At 36.7% G+C, this 23,023-nt stretch overlaps 1 protein-coding gene across 4 annotated transcripts in view; it reads left to right on the forward strand.

Annotated features, from left to right (window-relative positions):
* The window catches only part of ATG5 (autophagy related 5), an 81,115-nt gene that overhangs the window by 36,590 nt on the left and 21,502 nt on the right, over nt 1-23,023 (forward strand). For all 4 annotated transcript variants that reach the window (XM_063329857.1, XM_063329858.1, XM_063329856.1 and 1 more), the window contains one exon: nt 19,466-19,583. In XM_063329857.1, coding sequence (XP_063185927.1) covers nt 19,466-19,583 — 118 coding nt within the window. The remainder of the gene's footprint in view (nt 1-19,465; nt 19,584-23,023) is intronic.

Consider the following 23,023-nt stretch of genomic DNA (forward strand, 5'->3'; position numbering starts at 1 on the left):
ATTCTTAAGATGTATTTAACCCCCACCCTGATTGCATTTAATTTCCATTAGTGCTGGGAGAAGTCAGCTTTACATTCTAGTTGGTTGCTTGTGTATCCCTACATAAATACCTGAAAGCAGATTTAGCCTGGGTTTGTGTTACAGTGGATGTTTATTCCCTATGTGTTTTCACATAGTGTTTTTGTAGATACTTAAGGATATACAGGTGGATGGGAGGAAATTACTAAGCATTGCCTTCAGTGGGGAGAGTTTCTCCTGTTAGTCTCCCTACCTTCCATTGCCCCAAAATTATTAAAAGGACATTCTGTGATGGGAGCTGCCTAGATTGTGTTTGGGCAGTATAAGGTGGATGAATTTCTTTTCCTTCAAAGAAACATACTAGATTATGATGTCAATGAAGAAGAATCCAATTTAGCAGCAATTAAATGTGACTGGGAAAAGTTGCTGCAGAAAAAGTGCATTCAATACAGTAATCTGACATGCTTTTCACTGAAGGCCTGATATTTTCAAAACTCGAACGCTCTTTCAATTGTAAAGCTTGTCTATTAAAATACATTTCTAAAGAATAATATGAATCATATCTCGTGTGGTATCCAAATCTGATGGTGTGTGTGGGAGAAAGAGATGGTAAAAATATGAACGTTGTACTTGGGTAAGTCAGAACTAAACTAACCACAGGTAATTTTAAAAGCCCTTGTCCACCACCACCTCTTTTAAGTGTAGCAGCTAAGACTGGACCAGAATCCTGGCATCTACTGTAAAAGATTAAGAAAAAGACTGAGTATTGCTAAGGATAAACTCATTTGCCATTTTAAGTGTTAGCTAGGAGATCTTGGAGATTTTATTACTAGCTGTCGTAGTCTCCACTGTGTCATATGGAACTTGCACCAGATGAACCTTTGACATAGGTGAAAACTCTTTCTACTAGAGATCGTTTAAAAAAGTAATTATATTTTGGTGACACTTACTTACACACATAAAAAAAAAAAAGCCCCACTTCATCACTTCAGAGCTATAAGCTGCTGTGTCTTCAGTTGGTAGTTGCATGAAAACTTTTTGCCTTTTCGTTTCATAGTACTGTTAAATAGAGTGCCTTTTTCATTTGTTCTTTAATAGCAAGAGAGAAGATAATAGTAATGTTTTGAGTTTATTATGCATTTAAGAGTCCTGCTTTTCTTGTACAGTACTAGAGCCTTGAGTACTAGAGTTTGGCTTGAGGACTTTTTCCCCATGTTTATAAGACTAGTTGGTTTTGCACTTTCTAATTGAACAAACTATATGCCTGACAGACGGCAGGAAGCTTTCATCAGTCCTGGGCTGCAGGCACTGTGATGGGGCATATTACTCAGGCACCAGAGAGGAGTCTCTGTGTGCTGATAGAGACTACCCGCTGTCTGACACTGCAGGTGGGAGCACTCAGAGTCTGCGTTGTTGTGCACTTTAGTTTCTACTCATCCCTGAGTTTTGGTATCTTGCTCCCTCCCTGCGTAATGCTCACCCACTTGCTCTTGCTTGTTTCTCTCCCTGTCAGTCTCCCTCCCTTTCTCTGCAGTCTGCTCAATGAGTATATAAGAGTTAAATTTGTCGTAAATGGCATTTAATTCTTGAGAGTAAAATTACAGAAGTGTGTGAAAGAAAATGCATTAAAACTATCCGCACCAAGTTCTTCTGAGCCTTTCTGGAGTCTCACTTGGCTAAAGGCAGGGTGGCTGTCGTGTGTTTGCCAGCCCAAGAGGGGATACAGGGATTGTTTATTTGCTTGTTCCTTTGTTTGGGTACTGGGACATACCATGGTACTGCAATGAGCATTTCCTTTGCCTCCATTTTCTAAGGGGTTTGATTAGGTTATTAATTTTATTGGCTAATTACGTAGTAGGCCTTAGCTTTGAAAGACTTTTCCTATCGTAAGTCCCTTAAGATGTTGTGATTAAATTGTACAGTCACAAATGGTTATTTTATCTGCCTTAGTAATGTGAATGAAATTCTTCATACTTAATAATACATTAGTTAAATCTTTGCTCTTTATGTAAAAGTCATAGTACTGAGATGTCTAAATAGATTTAAATGTCTACCATGACCCGTCCTCTAAAAATAGCAAGGTGGGAGGAGGAAATGAAATATTCTAAGATGATATTAATATCTGGCTCAATGTATGAATCAGAAGCCCAGCACAGCCCCTTCCCTAGCAATGGAAGGCTGGTTTACACCCATTTACACATTAACTGGCAGAGCACAGATAATCAATTGCAAAACCCATTACAAGTATGCAAATCAGCATCACAGTTTGGCCTGTGTTATGACAACCACTCAAAAACTGATCAAAACAGATTGTTTTGAAAGATGCTGGGTCTGCCTGTAAAGTAATAATGAATCCATCCTTTTGCACTAGTAGGTTTTTAACATCTTTTTTTCTTTTGGGCGAGAAGCTTCATTGCCTTTCAGGGCTGAATTTACCTGACTTCAACTGCAGTTTCTAGATTTTTGTTTTGCCTTACACCACTTTAAAGTCATCTGACTTTCTAATCTCCAAGTTCACTTACGGAGTGATTTCCGCAGCTTCAGTTTTCTTTGGTAAGCTGAATCAATTGAGCTCTTTAAGCCTCTTGTCATGAGACTTGCCTACCAGTGCTGAAGTTGGGTTTTTTAGTCATCTTTTCAAACACTAGCTGATATTTTGATAGTCCTCAAGGTTAGTATTAAAGTTAGGGAGAAGTAGAGGCCAAAAATAAAGTTTATTTTTATAGGGTTTTATATCAAAAATACTTCAAGCACTGGTGGGATAGAAGCAAAGTTAGCTGCTACTTGAAACTGCAAATATGAACGTTTTTATGACAGAAGTTGAAATTGCAATGACTTGTCAAGCAGGAGAACTAGAAAATATAAGTGCTGTCGACCTGAAGAGGGCAACACAACACAGCAAGTTTCAGCATCTTGTTGGCTAGTGCAAAATGCTCTTGAATAAACTCGTGTAATAATACCTTTTAATTTTTTCTTATTTATTAAACATGACATTTTTATAAAGGTCCTGTTGAAAATAGACCAATTTATTCTTTAAAAAAACCTTAATTTTACAAAGAGGAAGTGTGACTGAATAGGAGAGTAATGCGAAATGATGGCTGATTTGTGTAACAGTGGTGTTCAGCTGAATTTCTGTGCTGAAAAGAGAAAAATTGATTAATCATCAATTGAGTACACAGAATGACTTATTCTAATAGTTGATGGTTCAGCACTGAAGAAACAATAGCACACTTTCACCAGTTCTAAATTACTTCAAAATCAAGCTGTATGAATGGGAAAGTTTAAAAGCTTTGTTAGGCAAATATTTTTCCCAGTGCCTTACTATTGGGGGAAAAAACAAAACAAAACCCCTTCTAGCTAGTATTGCATATGGGTAGCATGATCCATAAGTTGCTATGAGTATTTGTTTTCTGAAGTTGATTGCTTAGTTCTGTGATGAAAGTAATAGCAATTTGACAAGTTGTCACCTTGAGTTGAAGGTCACTGTCACCACCGTTGTGGTTCCATAATTTCGTGAGCTTTTCTGGTCCATCTAAGTGCAAAGTGAAATGAGCTAGCTCAAACCAATGCTGCTAAAGATGACTTTTTATGCATGTTTTGTATTAACGAATATCCACGCAGTTCTTAAAACAAACAAACAAACAAAAAAACCCCAAACAACTGAGGAACCCATGTGCAAGATCGGCCACATGCCTTCAAGAATCTCAGTACAGGATGGTGGCTGTCAATCAGAGTTTAAAAGAAAAATTCTGATATCAACTGTATTTGTTGTCAGATATGTGAGTAAAGTGTACATAAATTTGCCCAAGTTGTCTGTAAACCTGTCAGCCTGCCTAGTTCAAAGCTATTGTAAAAGTTGCATAGTGCTCAGGGAAGGAGGTGCAGAAGAGATGAGACTATAGAACCTCAATTTAGGTGTTTTCTCTGAGCAATGGTTGAACTGTTACCAAGGTGGGTAGTTTTAAGCTAGCTCAGGCTTGTCAATAGGAGTGACAGTAGTCAGTTGAATGTAGATGTAGCTTGTACGTAAAGAGTGAAGTAGTTTTGCTTTTAGGAAAAATAGTTTGTTGAGGTTCTGAATTACATTATACAATTTAAAACAATTTAGGGGTATACTAGATTCTGCATATGGGGAAAATTGGGTAGTATTTTGTTTAAAATCCTTCTTTATCTTATCACATACTGCTAGATCTTAGAAGAATCTAGGTGTATCAAAAACCAGTAGCATGTCAGTAGTTAATAAATTAACTTTCTGTAAACAGTTATGTTTTTTTTTTGGTAGCAAAAGATAAGTCAAGATACATTTTGAGCTACAATGAAATAATGAAAAGTTTTGGTAGAAAAAAAAATTGTCTGCTCCTAATTTGAAAATGCCTTAATTTTACCATATGTCTTATGCACTCCCTAATCACAAATTGGTAGTTACTTTTTTAGCAAATTATTTTTTTATAAAATTCTAACTTGTCATCTTTTCTCTGAATTGATTTATGATCATGAACTTGGATATAAATAAGTTTACGTAAATGTTCATGCTACAAATTTTAATTTAAACTAAGGTTTGAATTCTTGTGTCTCTAATTCCCTAAACTGTTTTATTAAGGTTATACTCCTGTATATTTATGTATAATCCTAAATTTGATATGAAAGTTAATATATGCATGCAATTAAAAAATAAATAATTGCAGTTTTCACCTCAACCTTAAGTGTTAATTCTTAAGAATATGAATATGTTGAGGCTGGGATGAAGAAAATGAATGAAGCAGTAATTCAGTTAGATTAGGTCTGTGTAGAGTTACTGTTCAATCTTGTAATTCAAATGCAGTGCTCTTTAGTATATTGCTGCCTTTTGATCATTAGACCTGATCGTTTAACTTCTCTATTTCACTCGATTTAGTCAACACAAACTGATTTGCCACTTTCACTACACGCTTCATTATGTGGTAAGGTTCTTATTTTGTAGCGAGAGGGATTTTTGCTACCTGAAACTTGCAATCCGGAGCTGTATTCCTCTGAGATTGACTCTTGTACTCTGACATAATAGTAAAAAAAAAAAAAAAAAAAAACCCACAGCTGGTGAACTGCTTTGCATTCAGAAAAAGAGATGGAATTTTTAATTCAGAGGGATGAAGAATGCCATCTTCAAGAGTTATTTCTGTGGCTGTGCAGCATATGCAGTGCCTATTGCTTAGGAATTAAACTAGAACAAAGCCTAGCCTATGATGGTGATGCAAAAAATTAACTCTGCATGGATGAAAGTCAGCAGTACCTGTTTTAATTCGTCAGTGTCAGTATGCCATCTTATTTTTCCTTATTTTTAAGAAAAATAGGTAAATAAAGCAGGCTAACTTTTGGACATATTTGGGGACTAGAAAATACAGAAAGTGTTCGGTTTTTTGGAAAGTACAAAGACTTCTATTTGCATTTTCCAGAAGACTGAAAGCAAATTGTACACAACTAAGTGTGGAATGGAATGAACCTATGAGGAAGTGGGATACAACAGTACACTCTAAGAAAACACTATGAATTAACAAACGTAAATTTCTGAAATTTTGCTGTCCTTGACTATAAGAGCTTCTTCTAGTTAATTATTATTGTAGAAAACTAGAGTATTTTTGTTTTTAATGCTTTGAAGTAGATTGAAAGTGTTATATGAAGTATTGTACTATTCATTGCTTTTAAGCAAACAATGTCATGTTTGCTTTTGTGGATGTAAATCCACTTCTACAATTGATTGCTCCATAGGTAGTTGCTACTGAATTTCTTACTTTTATGTGATCCTTAGGTCTGCATATGCGCAAAAGACACTGCAATTGTGAAAACCACTGTTGACTTGTTGTCACTGACTCTTCAGATACCTTTACTTTACCAATTGCAAATATGAATCCTTTTCTGGGAAGGAAATTTAATACTTTGAGGCCATGCTTATACTGTAAATGTCTTTGTCTTCTCAGTGGACAACAAAACTGTCTCTTGGAACTGTTTCTTCTAGTTAGTTTCTGTTATTTCTTGCCTTATGACCATATCTCATGACTTCCAAGGGTGAATACTGTGTTTTGGACAATCCTAAATACTTAGGGTTTTTGCAGGTCAATATTCAAGGTGCTGTGTTGCCAGAGTCTTGTCCATAACTGCATGCATCCCAGACTGAAGCTCTGCTACATGCTTTTGGTGTATTGTGGACTTTACCTTTTGACATTGACTGTGTAGAGTCCTTTAGGAGAGTTCTTCATCTGTTTAGCAAAAAGCCCAAAGGACTAGCCACTTCAACACAGCTTCTTTTAACCACATATTCAGTTAAGAATCTTGTCCAAGTTGATCAGGGTAGAAGCAAGTATTGATCAGGGCTGAGTCTCATTCAGCTCTAGCAATATTAGTGGTCACCTTGCAGACTTAGGGAGATCCTTCACACATCTGTTAATTTTTGTCACATTATGGAAACCAAAATAATGTGACTTTGGTGGTGCTTCACTCTTCATTTAATCAGATGGAAGAGAGTACAATCTCTGAACATCTCATAAGGGTCTCGGTGTCTACATTTGTAAATGTGAAGGTTCTCCTAGATAACCTTTGAATTCAAAGAGTACAGGGAGTTCAGCAGTGGGACCTATGGCAAGGAAGGCTGAAATAGTATCCTGGGCTGCTTTAGGAGGAGTGTTGCCAGCAGGTCAAGGGAGGTGATCCTTCACCTCTACTGGTAAGGCCACACCTGGAGTACTGTGTCCAGTTCTGGGCTCCCTAGTACAGAAGAGACATGGAGCTACTGGACAGAGTCCAGCAAAGGGCTACTAGAATGATTGAGGGACTGGTGCATCTAATATGAGGGGGGGAAAAGGCCGAGAGCTGGGATTGTTCGGCCTGGAGAAGGAAAGGCTCAGGGGTGATCTCACCAATCTGCATAAGTATCTGAAGGGAGACTGTATAAAAGAAGCAGCCAGGCACTTTCCAGTGGTGCCCAGTGGCAGGACCGGCGGCAATGGGCACAAACTGAAACACAGGAGGCTCCCATCTGAACATCAGGAAATACTTCTTTACTGTGAGGGTCACCAAGCACTAGCAGAGGTTGTCCAGAGAGGTTGTGCAGTCCCCATCCCATTTTGACTACTGGGGATAGTCAAAAGCTTCTTGGACATGGGTATCTCTCTATAGGCGGCCCTGCTTGAGCATGGGGTTTGGACCAGATGTCCTCCAGAGGTCCCTTCCAGCCTCAACCATTCTGAGATTCTGTGATTCAGAATCAACACGCTAGCATGCCGAAAAGCCATTTGGAAAACCCAAAAGATGTTCTCTCAAGCCACAGAAGCTTAAATAGTTCCTTAGGCACCATTGCTCTTATGAATTCTGTGACAGGCTCCTACTTGATGCTACAAAGCTAAAATCTAGGATTCCTAGAAGGATCTGAGATATATTTGTGCCTTTTTTCTCCTTTATGCCCTTACGCAATGTGATGTGAATATTTTTGATGCAGACACAAAATCGGTGTGGACAGCCTGATGCATCTTTAGAAACAGTTAAGAGACTGAAGCAATTCTATTCTGAAGTGTTACGATTTAGCCAACCCATTAAATTTTTAATCACTTGAATTTGGTAATGGATGTGTTCTAACTAAGCGTATCTTTTTCAGATTAGTAGAACACGTGCTAGGACTTTCAAATGTTTTACATGGTTGTAATAACTCATTTTGTTGCTATTACATAACACTTGTTCTAAAAGATCATAAGGAAGCACATTGCCAGTTTAAATAATATGGAAAAGGGTGGTATTTTTAATGGTTCTTCAGTCTTTTTAAAGATGAGCAAGTAATGGCCCGGAACAACATGTGTGGGGGAATTAACTGAAAGTTGCCATATTTCTTTGTAAGTTTATACTAATGCTAAATTATTGTTAATTGTGTAGGAAGTTAGGATAGAACTGCAGTTGCTTCATACACTGTGCTTTGTTCAATGAAAGACTTCAAGGAAGACATGAGTTCTTGCCCACGCACTATTAGGAGAATAGTCCTTAACCACTCATGACCCAAAATTGTTCAATATTATTGTCTAGACGTAACTGTAATAAGGCCTACTACATAAAATTTTAACCTTATTCCAGATGTGTTTATAATTCTAGTTGTGGCTTTAATTTGACTACAGTCTTGGCTAAGATACTAGTTAATTCTGGCATTAAATATTACTTGCATCAATTCTTGACATAACATTTGCCACATAACAGACCATAACAAGTTAAAGCTTCCACCAAGGGAATGCATCATATAATTGTTCTTGCTTTTAAAACAGTGATCATTGATGTTCAAAAACTAAAGGATTTGCAGTTTATGTAATACTGTTAAGAATGCTTTCAAGAATAACAAAACTTTCACTTTACTTGATATGTGTGTACAGGTTATAATTTTGACCACAAGTTTATATTTCGTTCATCACGTGAAGTATGCAAAAGTAGGAAAATCAATTTGAGGTAATGTGGATACACCTGTCTAAGGGAGAAAATTGATCCATTGTATGTCCTTCATGTTATGCAATATTCTGTTAACAGTATATGTTATTTTCATATTTTTTCGTGTTACTTCAAATCTTAGGATTTGAAGCAGTTTTAAAGGTGTATTCAAATACACATTTGTCATGACCATATTAAAGTGTATGTACAGGTAGGTATTCATGGAATTATCTTAAGCTTCAACCTGGTGATATATTTCTGCACTACTAATTTATGTGACTGCTGTTAGTGTAAATTAAATTTATGAAGTGTAGCCTGTTTGTTTCTATTTTCTTTTTCCTTTTTTTTTTTTGCATGCCTCTTAAAAATACTAGGGAATATGAAGTTCCTGTTCATCACCATAAAGACTTAACTTCGTGAGGAAACCAAAGCTTCCTTCTCGCAGCATAAATCCTAAAACAAACTCAAAAAGTAAAAGGATGCTTTTTTTTTCTATAGGTTGTAATCAGTGTATATATTGTAATCTTTACAGCCACTGAATACATGTAATTTATTGGATCAACTTAAAATGTATTTTGGGAAAAGCAAGTAATTTGATTTATTCTGTATGTTGACTTCACAGCTAGTCCTGCAATGCGCATCCCATTCTGTCAGTGAGTCAATTTTTCTGGTAATTCTAGATAGGTGTGTTGAGCATGTTCATACTCCTTTTTTGTCTTCTGGTTTTTAGTTACATATTGGACATAAAAAACCATTACTTAGTTGTTTTATTTAAAACATTTTAATTTTATTTCATAATGTGACATACCTTATTCTCTGAACAGTAATGTGACACTGCAGGTAGGCTGTTCGAAACTCTGAATGCTATTAAAAGCAGTGCCAGCCTTATTCAAAGCACACAAAATCATTGTTAATCTGTTAAATGGAGTTTACGGAGACTAATTAAAGAAATACTAGAAACAGAGTTTTCTTGGAACATTGTTCCAGTCCTAACAACTTGGAGAGTAAGTGAAATAGAAAAATCATCAAAGATGTAAAGACAATTCCTGTTGTGTTTTATGCCTCTTGTAGTAGAAGCTCAAAAAATACTGATGAAATTTGAAAGGTGACAGATTTCAAATAGATAAAACAAGAGATCACTTCCTTTTTTTGTGTTTGTGTGTGTGTACTTTAGCTTGTTGAGCTGAAAGTCAAGGGTGAACTTGCTGCCTTACGGAAGAAATGAAGTTTGTAGATTTTTAATAGATGATTAAGGAAGAACGAGTTCTTTGAAGCTTCTTTCAGTGTGTATATGTATTTCTTATTGAGTTTAACTTTAGCCAGTTGTCCTTCATATAGTCGTTGACTGCTTGTGATGGGATTTGATTGGGGGGGGTATTGCTTGCAATGCAGAGGAAGAGATTTTAACTTTCATTTAGTTTGTTTTACTGGGGCTCTGTGGATGCCTCTTACAGTCCACTGTTTTAATATTTCAAATGAAGGCTAGATGAGAGAAATGGAGGAGAGCTGTTACTGCTTTTTAGCTGAGTCTGTGTAAAGGTTTAAAAAGAAAGGTTAAATGCAAGTAATCAGTTTGTGAGGTCTACTGTTAGGAGAGTTTCTTTAGTCCAAACTGCACTAATATTCTTTCTAAGAGAATGGTATGTTCCTTCTAGCAAATAAATTGGCAAGGATAAATTTTATGTTGGCAACAGTGCAAGTGCTTCTAAGGAGAATATTTGAAGTAAGGGGATTGTGTTCTTTTTTTTTGAAAAAAAAAAAAAAAAAAAAAAGGATAAAAGTAAAAGCAGGTATTTTAGTGTGTTTCATTGTAATCCTAGTTGAGCATTGAGTTTCCTGAAGGTAACCTCTCATTTTGTCACTGCAAAGTTCCATATAGCATGAAATGCTGTTCTCTAGAGTGGCAACCTTTGCACTACAGCTGTAAATTAGGCTGTATGTAGAAATAAGTTCGATTTACTTTTTCTTTTGCTAAGTGGGACAGCCTTGTAGAAATACCTTGTTTCAGTATTCTAGTGGAATAAATATTATCAGCATTTGAATTTCTTCCCTTTTGTGTCTGTTGTCATCAGAAAGCAGTGATTTGCAAACAGACCCTTAAAGCATTAGTTGAGAGTGGTGCAGGCTTGGGCATTGGAGCAATTATGAAATAGTTGCCTTGCGTCCTTACAAACTAAGCCAAAAAGAAAGCTGTAAACTTGAGCCCATCTTTCTCTGAAAGTCGCTATTGGTTTTCACACTGGAATTGTTTCATTCTAAACCTGTGGGCATAGACAGTGAGGGAATAGCTTTTCTTGAAACCCCTTGCATTCTGGCAGCTTAAGAGGTCATACAGCATCTTTGGAGGGAACAGAGATAAGTCAGTTAAAATGGTTTAGCAGAATTACAAATTCCATACGCTCTTTTTTTCCTGGTCTGTGGACTGTTAGTATTGAATTCGATATGCTGAAGTAAAATAATCACTTAAGGAAATAGTAATTACACTTTTTTAATGCAGAAATTGAGCTAACTTAAGATATGCAATATGAATATTCTGAGCAGCTTATTTACTTAAATTTCTGTTTTTCTAGAAGTCAACTTTGCTCTTACCACAACACCTATACAGCCTGGAGCAAGTCTGTGATGAATAAGACGATGTTAAGGGCAGTGATCAAAGTTCCTTTTAGTGTAGAAAAAATACTGGACTAAGAAGAAAAAGGGGGTATTTCAGGGGCATTTATTAAACTAACATTCTCATATTTGATTTTTTTAAGTTGGTCAGTATATTAACATTGTATTTTCTCTCTTGTATTGTAACTCCGATTATCTGAGGACACTGAATGTAATGCATTTATTTCATGTTTGGCTTTATCACATTCATTGTGGTAAAACACGATGTTAAGCTATGTATAATTTAACAAACATACATGGTGGCTAAAATTATTTTCCTCTTTTGGAAATTTTTGTGATAATTTGAGTCTATGGGAAGTCTCCCTCTGTTTTAGCGAACCATCAGAATTTTCAGTATCAGTATCATCAGTATCAGAATTTTCATTTAAATGATCTTGCGTTTTGCCTCTAGCTGGTAACGTGCTTAGTAGATGTTAGATGTATTTTGCGGTGTAAGATTTCTGTATCTTACATGGAGTTTTTTAAGACCTGAAGTCAAAAGTATTGTCTTTGGATCATAATAAGTAGTTTTGTCTGACATAGTAGCCATTTTTGAGTCTTGTTTGCTATCATACAAGATGTGAAGTTGGAAGAAACGTATCACTTCCTTATTTTTTTCCAAACATCTAATGAAGATGTAAGAATCAGGTTTTTGCTTTAAATATCTTATATCAGAGAGGAATCAGGTTTTTTCCTTCTGCTTCTCAAACTGCTCTTTGAGTAATGGCAGCCTGTTGAGAAAAGGCTTCCTTTATTTGTGTTGAAATGAATAAATGACCTTTTATTGAATTCTTTGGGAAGTGCACACAATTTAAGTTTATTTGTAATTAACAAACATGGATTATTTTACATAATTTTTTTAAAACCTGTAGGTTTGTGGCTAACTTACTGGAATGTAGTGTTTGTGCATCGGTATACTATACTACAATTCATAGAGAATGATGTTGTGTTTTGGCATTTAAATAATCGCTTTCTAGTTATGCTGTAACTCGAATCTCTAGCCTTAGAGTATATAAATGGATTATTTCTTAGCACGCTTGGAAAATACTGTTTCAGGGTTATACTGACTGAAGCGCAAAGTGATTGCTTGTAAAATAGTCAATGAAGAAATAAGAGTATAAAAAACTTTGAAATGTTTTTTGAAGTAAAATACTGAGACTCCAGCTGACACAAATCTTTCAGAATCTATTTATTTAGAAGCATAAACTAGAAGGCATGCTGGGAAATAGCAGCGATTGTGAATAGGGAAATATTTTGAGATTAAAAACAAGTTAAAAATAAGATCGGACCATAGGAGAACAAATCAATTTAAGTAATGCAGTCTCCTGTGTTTTTTAATTTGAGTTTACAAATGGAAGTGAAAGGGAAAATTTGAAGTTTAACATAGCAAGTTTGTGCCTACTGTAGTACTTCCTTCAATACATGCTTACCTAGGTCTTTCTGTAAGCTTTTATTAATTAAATGATGAAATAGGAATCACTTACAAGTATCAGTTAAGCAGTACTGATATCTTTAGCTACATGATCACATTTACTCTGTTGTGGAGTTAATTAGGATGTGAGTATCGCACTAGATTCTTCTGTCTTCCTAGCATAAGCTTAAGATGCTTTGATAGGTGGAACAAAATGAATACCTCAAAATATTAAATAAGTTGTATGAACAAGAAATACGCATGAAAGTGCAAAAAAGGACTGCTATAGATATTGGCTTGTTATTTATACAGAAATATTTTGCAACATTTAATTTTAACTTATAAAGTTGATTTAAACTATAAGTTACACTGGCCATTGCAAAAGCAAATAATTGATTTTTAGTTTGGCTTTTGTTTAAGAATGAGCATGATTGGAGATAGGAAGCTTAGAACAGCAGCACTGAACAGTGTGGGAAGAATTAAAGGTCTACGTACACACAATTTTGCTTATAAAGCATTTTATTATCTGCTATGATCACCAGCTTCATCAGCCTGCAGGTAGTACAATAATGCAGAATAATGAATGTGAGTTTAACTTTACTGATTTCTTTACTGTATAGTCACTTGTTTGTTTTCTAGATGATGATAGTCAATGTTTGCCCTGCTAGTCAAATGTTCTTCTCCCTCCTACATCACTGGTGCTATTTGTTGCATAGGCTGCCTTGCTGGCTTGTTTTGGCTATCTAATGTTAGCTGTTTACATATGTAAAAGCTGTCTTTGATGTGGTATTTTTTTATTTGTTGGTGATTTTTTTTTTTCCCAGAAGTCAGTCAAATGTTTCTATTGGCCTTATTCTGCAGGTATCAGGATATATGAAATGAGCTTAAAAGCCAAGTAAGCCATCTTAATATGTGACTAGTTTCTGAGTGGAAGTCAAAATATGCAGCAGTTGAAGCAACTGTAGATAAGATAACATTATTAAAACCATAAAACTTGGGACAAGAGGTAGGGCAGGTTCAGGAGGGTCACCTTAGGCTAAGACCTTAGATCTTGCTTTTTCTACACACAGAGAAATAGTTCTTTCCCATTCTGACACACATTCTTTCTTACCTGAGTTTATTGGTGATTATCAGTCTTAGCTGCCGCTTCCATTTAATCTTTCAGTCTGATAACCTGCCTGTCTAGTTTCCAGTGAGTGGATTCTTTTTTTAAAAAAACAAAACAGAAACACTCCTTGTGCCTTTTCCACAATGAAGTACTCAGTGTGTCTAATATTAAACAAAAAGATGCCAAAGATACACACCCATGAAAAAAAACAAAAACAAAAACAAAAAAAACCCCAAAACCAAACCAGCAGAAAAACTGCATTTCAGCTCCAGTGAAAGAGCAGTATTCCAGATGGGGCTTTGCAGTATCTTGCTTTCAGACAGACGTGGTATTGTGATGGTTCTGTGACTACAGCAATTTGTCATCTTTTCAATTAGTCACTTTTTCATTGTGTATTGAGATTTTTAATTGAAAACATTTCTAAAACAAGAGAAGACATCTTAGAAAATATATAGAAAATGGGCTTTTGAGTAAATACTTAATAAAATTTATATAATTAATTTTATTTTCAGGGAGTAGTTAACTTTCCTGTACTTTTTAAATAAAATAACTTAAATCGTTATGGAAACTCTTATTGTTACTTTTAAAGCTTCTTGGTTGAGTTTAAATCAGTTTAAACAAAATGATAAATTTAAATTTTGAGAGTTTTTTTTAGTGTAAAGTGGTTCATTACCAAACAGCACAGACTATGAACTTTAAAAGTTACTGAAAATATGAGGCAGTAAGTAGTAAAGCCTCGAGTTTTACGGTTTTAGGTTGACAGTTTATTCCCATGTGGGGATCCTAAGAAATTGGTTTTTTACTTTGTCGGTTCAATATGTATGGTAACTTCTATTTGTTTAAATACTGTTAGAGTAGCAGCAGTGTTTTTAGGCAGAAAATCCAAATCCCTTCCTGTAGATGGAAACACTGGTAACTCTGTGATTTTTCCAGATTAAAACCCAGCAGTTCATGAGTCATGTTTTTCATTTTAAGATGCATCCTGTAAAAAATATATGACTAATTAAATTGTGGATTTCATGCAGTGTTTGATGTTCTGTTGATTCTGAAAAGGACCAGGCAAGCTGACTGCACTTTTTTTTTTTTTTGGCAGGATGATAGGGAAGAAAGAGTTACAACTGCTAGCACAATATGTAACTATATAGCTTGTCTCTGATCTTGTGAGGCTTTATGCTACCTTAAAGGGCCTCTTAAAACTTTCATAGAATCACAGAATGGTTTGGGTTGGAAGGGACCTTTAAAGGTCATCTAGTCCAACCCCTCTGCAATGAGCAGGGACATCTTCAACTAGACCAGGCTGCTCAGAGCCCAGTTCAACCTGACTTTGAATGTTTCCAGGAATGGGGCATCTACCACCTCTCTGGGCAACCTGTTCCAGTGCCTCACCACACTCACAGGAAAGAATTTCTTCCTATCTAATCTAAATCTCCCCTCTTCTAGTTTAAAGCTATTACCCCTTGACCTATCTCAGCAGGGGCCTGCTAAAAAGTTTGTCTCCACCTTTCTTATAAGCTCTCTTGAAGTATTGAAAGGCCGCAATAAGGTCTCCCCAGAGCCTTCTCTTCTCCAGGCTGAACAACGCCAACTCTCTCAACCTGTCCTTATAGGAGAGGTGCTCCAGCCCTCTGATCATTTTTGTGGCCATCCGTTGGACCCACTCCAACAGGTTCATGTCCTTCTTATGATGGAAGCTCCAGAGCTGGATGCAGTACTCCAGGTGGGGTCTCACGAGAGCAGAAGGGGAGAATCATCTCCCTCAACCTGCTGGCCGTACTTCTTTTGATGCAGCCCAGGGTGCAGTTGGCTTTCTGGGCTGTGAGCACACATTGTCAGCTCATGTCCAGCTTTTCATCCACCAGTACCCTTAAGTCCTTCTCAGCAGGGCTACTCTCAATCCCTTCATCCCCCAGCCTGTATTGATGCTGTGGGTTGTCCTGACCCAGGTGCAGGACCTCACACCTGGCCTTGTTGAACCTCATGAGGTTCACATGGGCCCACTTTTTGAGCCTGTCCAGATCTGTCTGGATGGCATCCTTTCCCTCCAGCATGTCAACCACACCACACAGCTTGGTGTCATCTGCGAAATTTCTGAGGGTGTGCTTGATCCCACTGTGTCATTGATGAAGATATTGAACAGGACTGGTCCCTATACAGACTCCTGAGGGACACCAGTTGTCACCAGTCTCCATCCAGACATTGAATCGTTGTCCACTACCCTCTGGATGTGACCATCCAACCAGTTCCTTACACACCGAACAGTCCACCCATCAAATCCATACCTCTCCAATATATAGAGAAAAGGATATTATGGGAGGTGGTGTCAAAAGCCTTACAAAAGTCCACAGTGATGACGTCCATAGCTCTTCCCTTGTCCACTGATGTAGTGTCCACTTTCCCTCACCTACAACTCTTCTCAGTGCCAGTATACCTGAATAGGAAATGTTAATCTATTTTTTTTTTTCTCACTGTAGTGTAATTTTTCGCTGTCACTTTCCTATCACTGTCATTGTTTAAACTTTCTTTAAAAAGAGTAAAGTCTCAATTTGTTCTGCAAGATTTGTGGAGCTATGTAGTAGTACAGAAGAATAAGAAATTTCAGTTGCAATAAATAAGTCCAACTTTCTAGAAAATGTGTTAACTTAGAGGTGAATATTTGCTTTCATCAAAATGTGATGATTTGATATTAAATTGTGGACATGACCAATGTAAAATGCACTACAAATTTTGGGCCACATCTTGATATGCTCTTATACTTGGAGGCTTTTCCTTTGTAGATCTGTCATCAGCAATTACTGATTGACTCTCACCCGTTGTACCCTGCAAATGAATCCAGCATCTTTTGAACAGCTCACAGCTGCATTGGGGCTAGACTGAAAAATAAAATTGTCTTAAAAGCGCTATATTCTGTTGAAGCTATAAAAATCTTAGTAGGAAAAAATGACGGATCCTGTACAATGCATACTTTAGACCTGACGTAGATTATTTCAAATCATTGTTAGTTAACAGTTATGCAGTGATGTCTTTGTGGGTTAGATTGCAGATAGTGCTGTCTCGCATGATGGACTAAGCAAATATTGTACAAAACACAACATTATGTAATCACTTATGTTGACTATTCCTTCATGTGGTGGTGTAGTAAATACTAGAGTGGAAAGCTGCAGTCAAGTTGGGCTTATATTACTAGCTACCACACTTCAAAAGGGGTGGCAATACGATTTTTCTAAGATGATTTATGCGGCTACATGACTAAGATACTTTGAAAAGTTATCCTGTAAACATTCTAGTTTGTAAGATGGCACTTCTGACTTTTTTCAAGGCATAAAGCATCTGCTGCATGGTGGGGGAGAAATGTAAGCATGTTGGGGTAATACTCTGCCCATAGAATTATATTTGTGAATCACAGTCTTTGTATAAATGACATGAAGTTACTTTTATCATTTTAACATTGATGGAGACCAGTGATTTTTATTTACATTACCATATCTGTATTGCTCAACACTTAAAATATAAAATTGAATTAATTTTGTATAATGTTTCATGATAGCAACTGAGGATATTGCTTTGCAGCAGTCAGCAACTGTGTGGGAGATTGTAGAAAATACATCATTGGCATTTCCCTCTTGCTGTAATATGGCATTAAGTTATGATAACTAGGGAAAAAATGGATTGTAATTTATTATTAAATAATGAGAAACTGCAAAATGCACTTGGGAAATTCTTATCATAAATGTCTATTGATGATAACCACTTTTGCCTGCATCCTTCTGGTGTTTATTTCCACTTCTGCTACTCCAGATGGTAAGCACTTGGGAGCTGTGATTAGACTTCTGTGAATAATTTAGTTTATTTTTTAAAAATAAACTCAAAGTGGTAGAAAATTGTTTTGACTTCAACAATGTTTTAGAGTTTTCATCTTTTTTTTTTATATTGAAGAAATATACATCCAAAACATTAATGTGCCAGAGTTCACTTCTCAAGTGTGGATCTGTCTGAGGTGGATCCTGCGGGCTGTGTGCCTCCCATCATTTTTCAAATGTTCAGACATTTCATTAGCACTGTTTGTATCCACATTCTGCTACCCTGAGGACATAGAGAATTGAGTACGGCAGCTAGTCAGCTCCTTCTGATCAGTCTTCATAAGAAAAACTGGGAAAAGATTATTTTTCTATTTCTGGAGACTGTTGGCAAGAAGTAACAAGTAGCTGTCTGTCAACAGTTCAGCACTGTGCTGCCCTGGAATTACTTTGAGGTAGTGTACCACTCTTAGGAAAAGATTCCTTGCCCTGCTGTTTCAGAGAGGTGAATGACAATTAAGTTGTCACGGTTAATCTGCTGCTTGTGGCTTTACGTGTAGGTAGGTAACAGAGACCATATCGTAAGTAACAGAGACCACATTGTAACTTCCTTTCAAAATTAATTTTTACCTTTCAAAATTTTTACAATACTTGGTTGTTTTTTTCCCCAAAAATCTCTACCAGGAGATAAAATACTTCCTGATGTTGAGTTGTGTTGTCTTGTTTCTATTCTTGAAGTACCGTAGCAGGACAGGAACCACTTTCTGAGGGGTAGAAAACTAAATTTGGAAGTGGCAGTAGCTTGTATTGCTTTTTCCAGTTAAGATAGCATGTGATGAAAGTGTAATTTACTGGAGCCCAGTCACCTGGAATGTGGGCCACATCAGCTGCTTTCTGGAGTTAGCTGCTAGCAGAAATTTGTCAGCAACAATTTAGAGCTTGATTAAAACTTTTGGGTTGGTTGAATATGAGGTTTTTAACTTCTGTTTTCTGGCTCAGGTGTCCCAGTTTGGGGGAAGAGGTCATGTTGTCAGGGGAAAAAAACGCTTTTCCTGTCCCTTCAATATCAGATGCTTGCTGAGCCTGGGGTTGCTTATACACATACTCAAAGAATGGGATTACCTTAACACAACCACAGTTCTTAAATAAGTGCATTTGTAGATCCCATAAGCTACTTTGCTTCTGCAGCGTTGGGAGTTTTATTGCCTATGTTGTGGACAGGGACTGGCAGTAGTGACTGGCAGTCGATTTGCTTTTTTTGTCTCCAAAAGAAATTATGATGATGTGCAAGATCTAACAGGACCTGTAGTTGAAATCATTCTGAATTCCTGTGGATATTTGCAGCAGAAGTGGGGCATGACTGTTCTTTATGTCTGACTAATTCCATAAGTAGGCAGAGGACTCTAGGTTGTCTGTCAAAGCACAACACATTTTTCTTTTTTCTTTTTTTTTAATTGTACTGTTTCTTGTTGCTGAAATAGTTTGAATTTTTTTAACATAAAATCTACTGGGAAAAAATGCACCTGGCTTGAACTATAAGGTACCTGTTTGCCATTGAAAGTGCTTAATGTGTTTCTAAAACAAGGAAGACAGACTATTGCAGAAGGTATTAGATAGTTTTTACAATTTTGCTTTTACTCAACAAAACATATAGGTGTACGTTGAGCTCCTAAGTTTGTGCTTACTGCTTGTTTTACTAAAACTTGGAATATATTGAAATGTTTTGTTCAAGCAGATCTCATTCCTATAACAGAAGGGGGTTTTTTAAATTAAAAAATAAAAAGGATTTAACACTCTTCTATCCATGACACTATTTATAAATTATCTTCACGGTTTTCTGGAGTGTCAGCTTACTTTCAATTGTTAACAAACAAAAACTCCCCTGCATTTCATTATATGAATGGAATGCAAGGGGGGGAAAAAAATGGTAATGCCAGATGTTGCTTCTGCTGCAACCTCTTGTCCTGTCCTATCTTCTGCCTGTCTCAAATAGTAATAGTATATATTTGCATGGTCCTTAAATTGTTGATTTTGCTAATTTTGTTGTTAAAACAGGCAACAACAGAGAGACCTTTTATACAGAAGCTATTTCGTCCAATTGCTTCCGGAGGACAGTTGCATACTTTGGGAGATCTACTAAAAGATGTGTGTCCTAGTGCTATCAGCCTGGAAGGTACTGTAGAAATAACTTTTGTCCAGTAAGATATTTTTTCTGTTGACTTTATTATTTTTTTTTTAATATGGGGATTTTGGAGGTAGAACTATGTCTCAGTACCAGAGTTTCAGATTTCACTCCTTCCTGCCCTATAGCGTGCCGATTACACATGCCCATCACCTGCAGTGTTTGGAAAGGGTAAGATTGAGTCCTTAGGCACTCCTGAAAAATTAATCTCTGGAAGTTTTATTTTAAAATTCTTGTGCTCCTTTGCCATCACGCTGTTAATCACGTGTTATTTTCTGTGTTTTTAAAAAATATTCTTAAAGCAACATCAATAGAAGTTTTAAGTTACCTTTGATTTTGTATTGCGTAAACTTTTAATATGTAAAATTCCAAAGTTGATAGAAATTGAAGATGTTTTCAGAATACTTTTTTCCCTATTGAAGCCCAACCTTTAAAAATGTACCAGAAAAGAAAGAGATTGTTAGAAGTATGTAAACTTTATGTGTGGTTACTAAGTAGTATTGTGTGACATGATACCCGTTAGTTCATGTAGCATTAGTTCATACAGTAGCATTTGCTGATCAGCACTTATACGGAAAAATAAGCATTTCTGGATGTTAGCCTCAAAGATTACAACTATTGGAACTCTGATATACTTCTTAGGTGGGATAAATGTAAAAGTTATGTACTCTGCAAATTGAGATCAGAATTATTTAATGTGAAGTGTTTTTCATCTTGTTCTTGCTGTTGCCTTACCAGTACCTGTAAAGAAGTAACTTTTCAGTCAATAAATGGCAATTTGTTTTGAGAACGTCTGATATTCTGGAGATGGTCTTGGCACAGAATTTACTGGTGTAGTATCGGCACCTTTTGACAGTAAAGCACTAATTTGCAAACAGTGTAAAAATCTATAAGATATTGCTGTACACAGAAGTTGTATAATTCAAAATCAAGCAGTTGTCATGGGTTTCTTTAAGTATGGTCATCTTAAAAATAGACTGGAATCTCAAAAGTATTTTTTTACCCCCATTTAATACTTGTTTAACACATGGGAACAATTTCAAAAAATAACAAAAGGTAAGAAAAATATGGAATGTTGCTTGCCATGCGTCCATTTTTCCTAAAGCTACTATAAATTTTAGAGCATACTTTTAGGTAATGCTTTCAACTAACTGTCTAAAGGATAAAGCAAGATACAAATAGATACTTGAATGTTAGCACAAGCAAGTTTAACCATCTTTAAGTCCTTAAGTGTGAGGATCCCACAGATACAAGTGAAATGGTACAAAGTAAATTTAAAAAAAGAGAGTAAGGAGGAGGATGCATTTTGGCTTGGAAGGCAGTCCAGAGCACAAATTAAATGAAAGAAATTCAAAAAGCATTTATGCAGAAGTTATTCAAGGATATAATGGATGATAATTTCTATGTGGATTTGCTAAAGCTGCAGATGGGGAATGTGCTAGTTACTGCCTTTATTAAAAGCATGAATGTAATGTAATTTCATCTGAGTGCCAATGACTTGATGCTTCCCATTAGTAGACCTTCTTTTCAGATGTCGACACATGCACCAACCTTTAATAGCAGGATAGAAATGTGCTATGCTAACTGCTTGCTTCATTTTTGTTAAAAGCTGAAAAAAGCCCTATCATGTTTACTCAATGGGGGCAAAAAATGGTGATCATTTGAAAGAAAATAAACTAAAATAGGTACTATCCTTGCACTTAGGAGGAGCGATTTGAAATTTGGTGGAAGGTTTTCCTTTTATTGGAATATGCTTGTCTGTTCCTGTATAAATCTGCTTAAAATTGGCCTAGCTTTGATCCTTAGGATTCTACTGAGCAACTTGTAAACTTTGAGTTTAATAAATTCGATCGCTCACATTGGTGTGAGCTATCTAGGATTCAGCAGAATCTCTCCTGTAATGCAGCTTTGTATTGTTGCGTTGTTCAATTGCTCCTCTTACATTCTGAGCATTCTCCTCCTCTTCTGGTAGGTAACAGAAGGAAAGCTGTCTGAGCGAAACATAGAAAATATTGTGAACTCTTGAAGAGATATGGGGATAGACTGATACATAGAGCCAGTGGAGGGGGAGGCAGACTGGCTGAACGAGTAATTTGGAAGAAAATGACAGATCTGGGAGCCATTAAATGTGATGGGGGGAGCGACTATAAACAATGTGGCAGGATGAAAGAGGCTGGGGCAAGAGCCAAAAACTGACATAACAACTTTGAACACCTGGACAGAGTAAGTGAGTTAGGAGATGATAAAAGGATGAGGGAGGAAAAGCAGCATATTGCATGTGGATCATATGCTGAGATTGTGCAAGGCATCTGTGAAAGAATGGGAGTGGAAGTCCTGCTGGTGAGGTCATTCCTATGGTGTGGAGACCTGTTTGGAGAAACAAATTGAATTGAAAGTTAAAAAGGGCATTTTGTGCTGGCAGAACAAGATGATGCAGGTGGATAGGTGGTCAGGTGGATCTGGGGATAGATAAGGGGCTGGGGAAAACTTGTTCAGGGTTTGCTGTACAAATAGAGTGCACCCCAGAGAGGAATACAAAGTAGAAAATTAAGCATGGCAACATGGAAAGAAAAAAAGACCTAGGAGATAGCCCAGGAAGATGCAGAACTCGGACAAAATGGAGGGATGATAGAGAAAGGATCAGACTTACAGAAAAAGACCTGAGAAGATGGATGCTCATGACAGCAGTGATGGTTACTGCTGAGGAACATGCACAGGTAAGCTCAGTGCACTTAAGAGGTGTGAAGGGCAGCACTGGTTTAGGCTTGACTGCTTCAGTTCATCATACTCTGTTCACTGATGATTCAACTTAGCCAATAAGTGAACTTTGATTATTCTCTTGGCTTAATCTTGGTTTGGCTTAATCTGTTCATCTCATGCACTATTCAAATGTAATGTGCACCATGTTAAGTGTTCACGCTCTAATACAGCTTTGAGCTGTTAAAAAAACCCTGCTAACTCACCCAGACTGTATAGTTCCGCTTTCAAGTTTTGCCTATAGAAATGTTAGCAGCCATACCAAGAATGAAGTTCTCCCTTTTCTAGCAAGTGGACTATACTCCTGAGACTGCAGAACCTCAGCACACCTGTGCTGCTGAAGTCTCCATGAAACCCACTCAGTCCACTCATTTTCTCTCTGATCCTGTTCACTGAGAATTTACCAAGCTTCCTGTGCCAGTAGATGCTCCATCAGCTCAAAATGCAGAGGAGATTGTAGAGCTGAGTGTTTCTGTCCATTTTATGGGCATATGAGATTTTTATTTGCAAGCATTTTTTGGAAACCTGGGATGTAAATGTTTTTCTTCTAAAGAAGTTGTATCCGTTTGAAATTGAATACTTGAAATTTAGCGGGTCTCTCAGGGTTGTAGACTGCCTGTACAATCTTCATTTCCATACACATGCATACTGATCGCTATACAGCTTATAATCGC

Source organism: Chroicocephalus ridibundus, chromosome 3, assembly GCF_963924245.1.
Source record: "Chroicocephalus ridibundus chromosome 3, bChrRid1.1, whole genome shotgun sequence".
NCBI classification, from domain to species: Eukaryota; Metazoa; Chordata; class Aves; order Charadriiformes; family Laridae; genus Chroicocephalus; species Chroicocephalus ridibundus.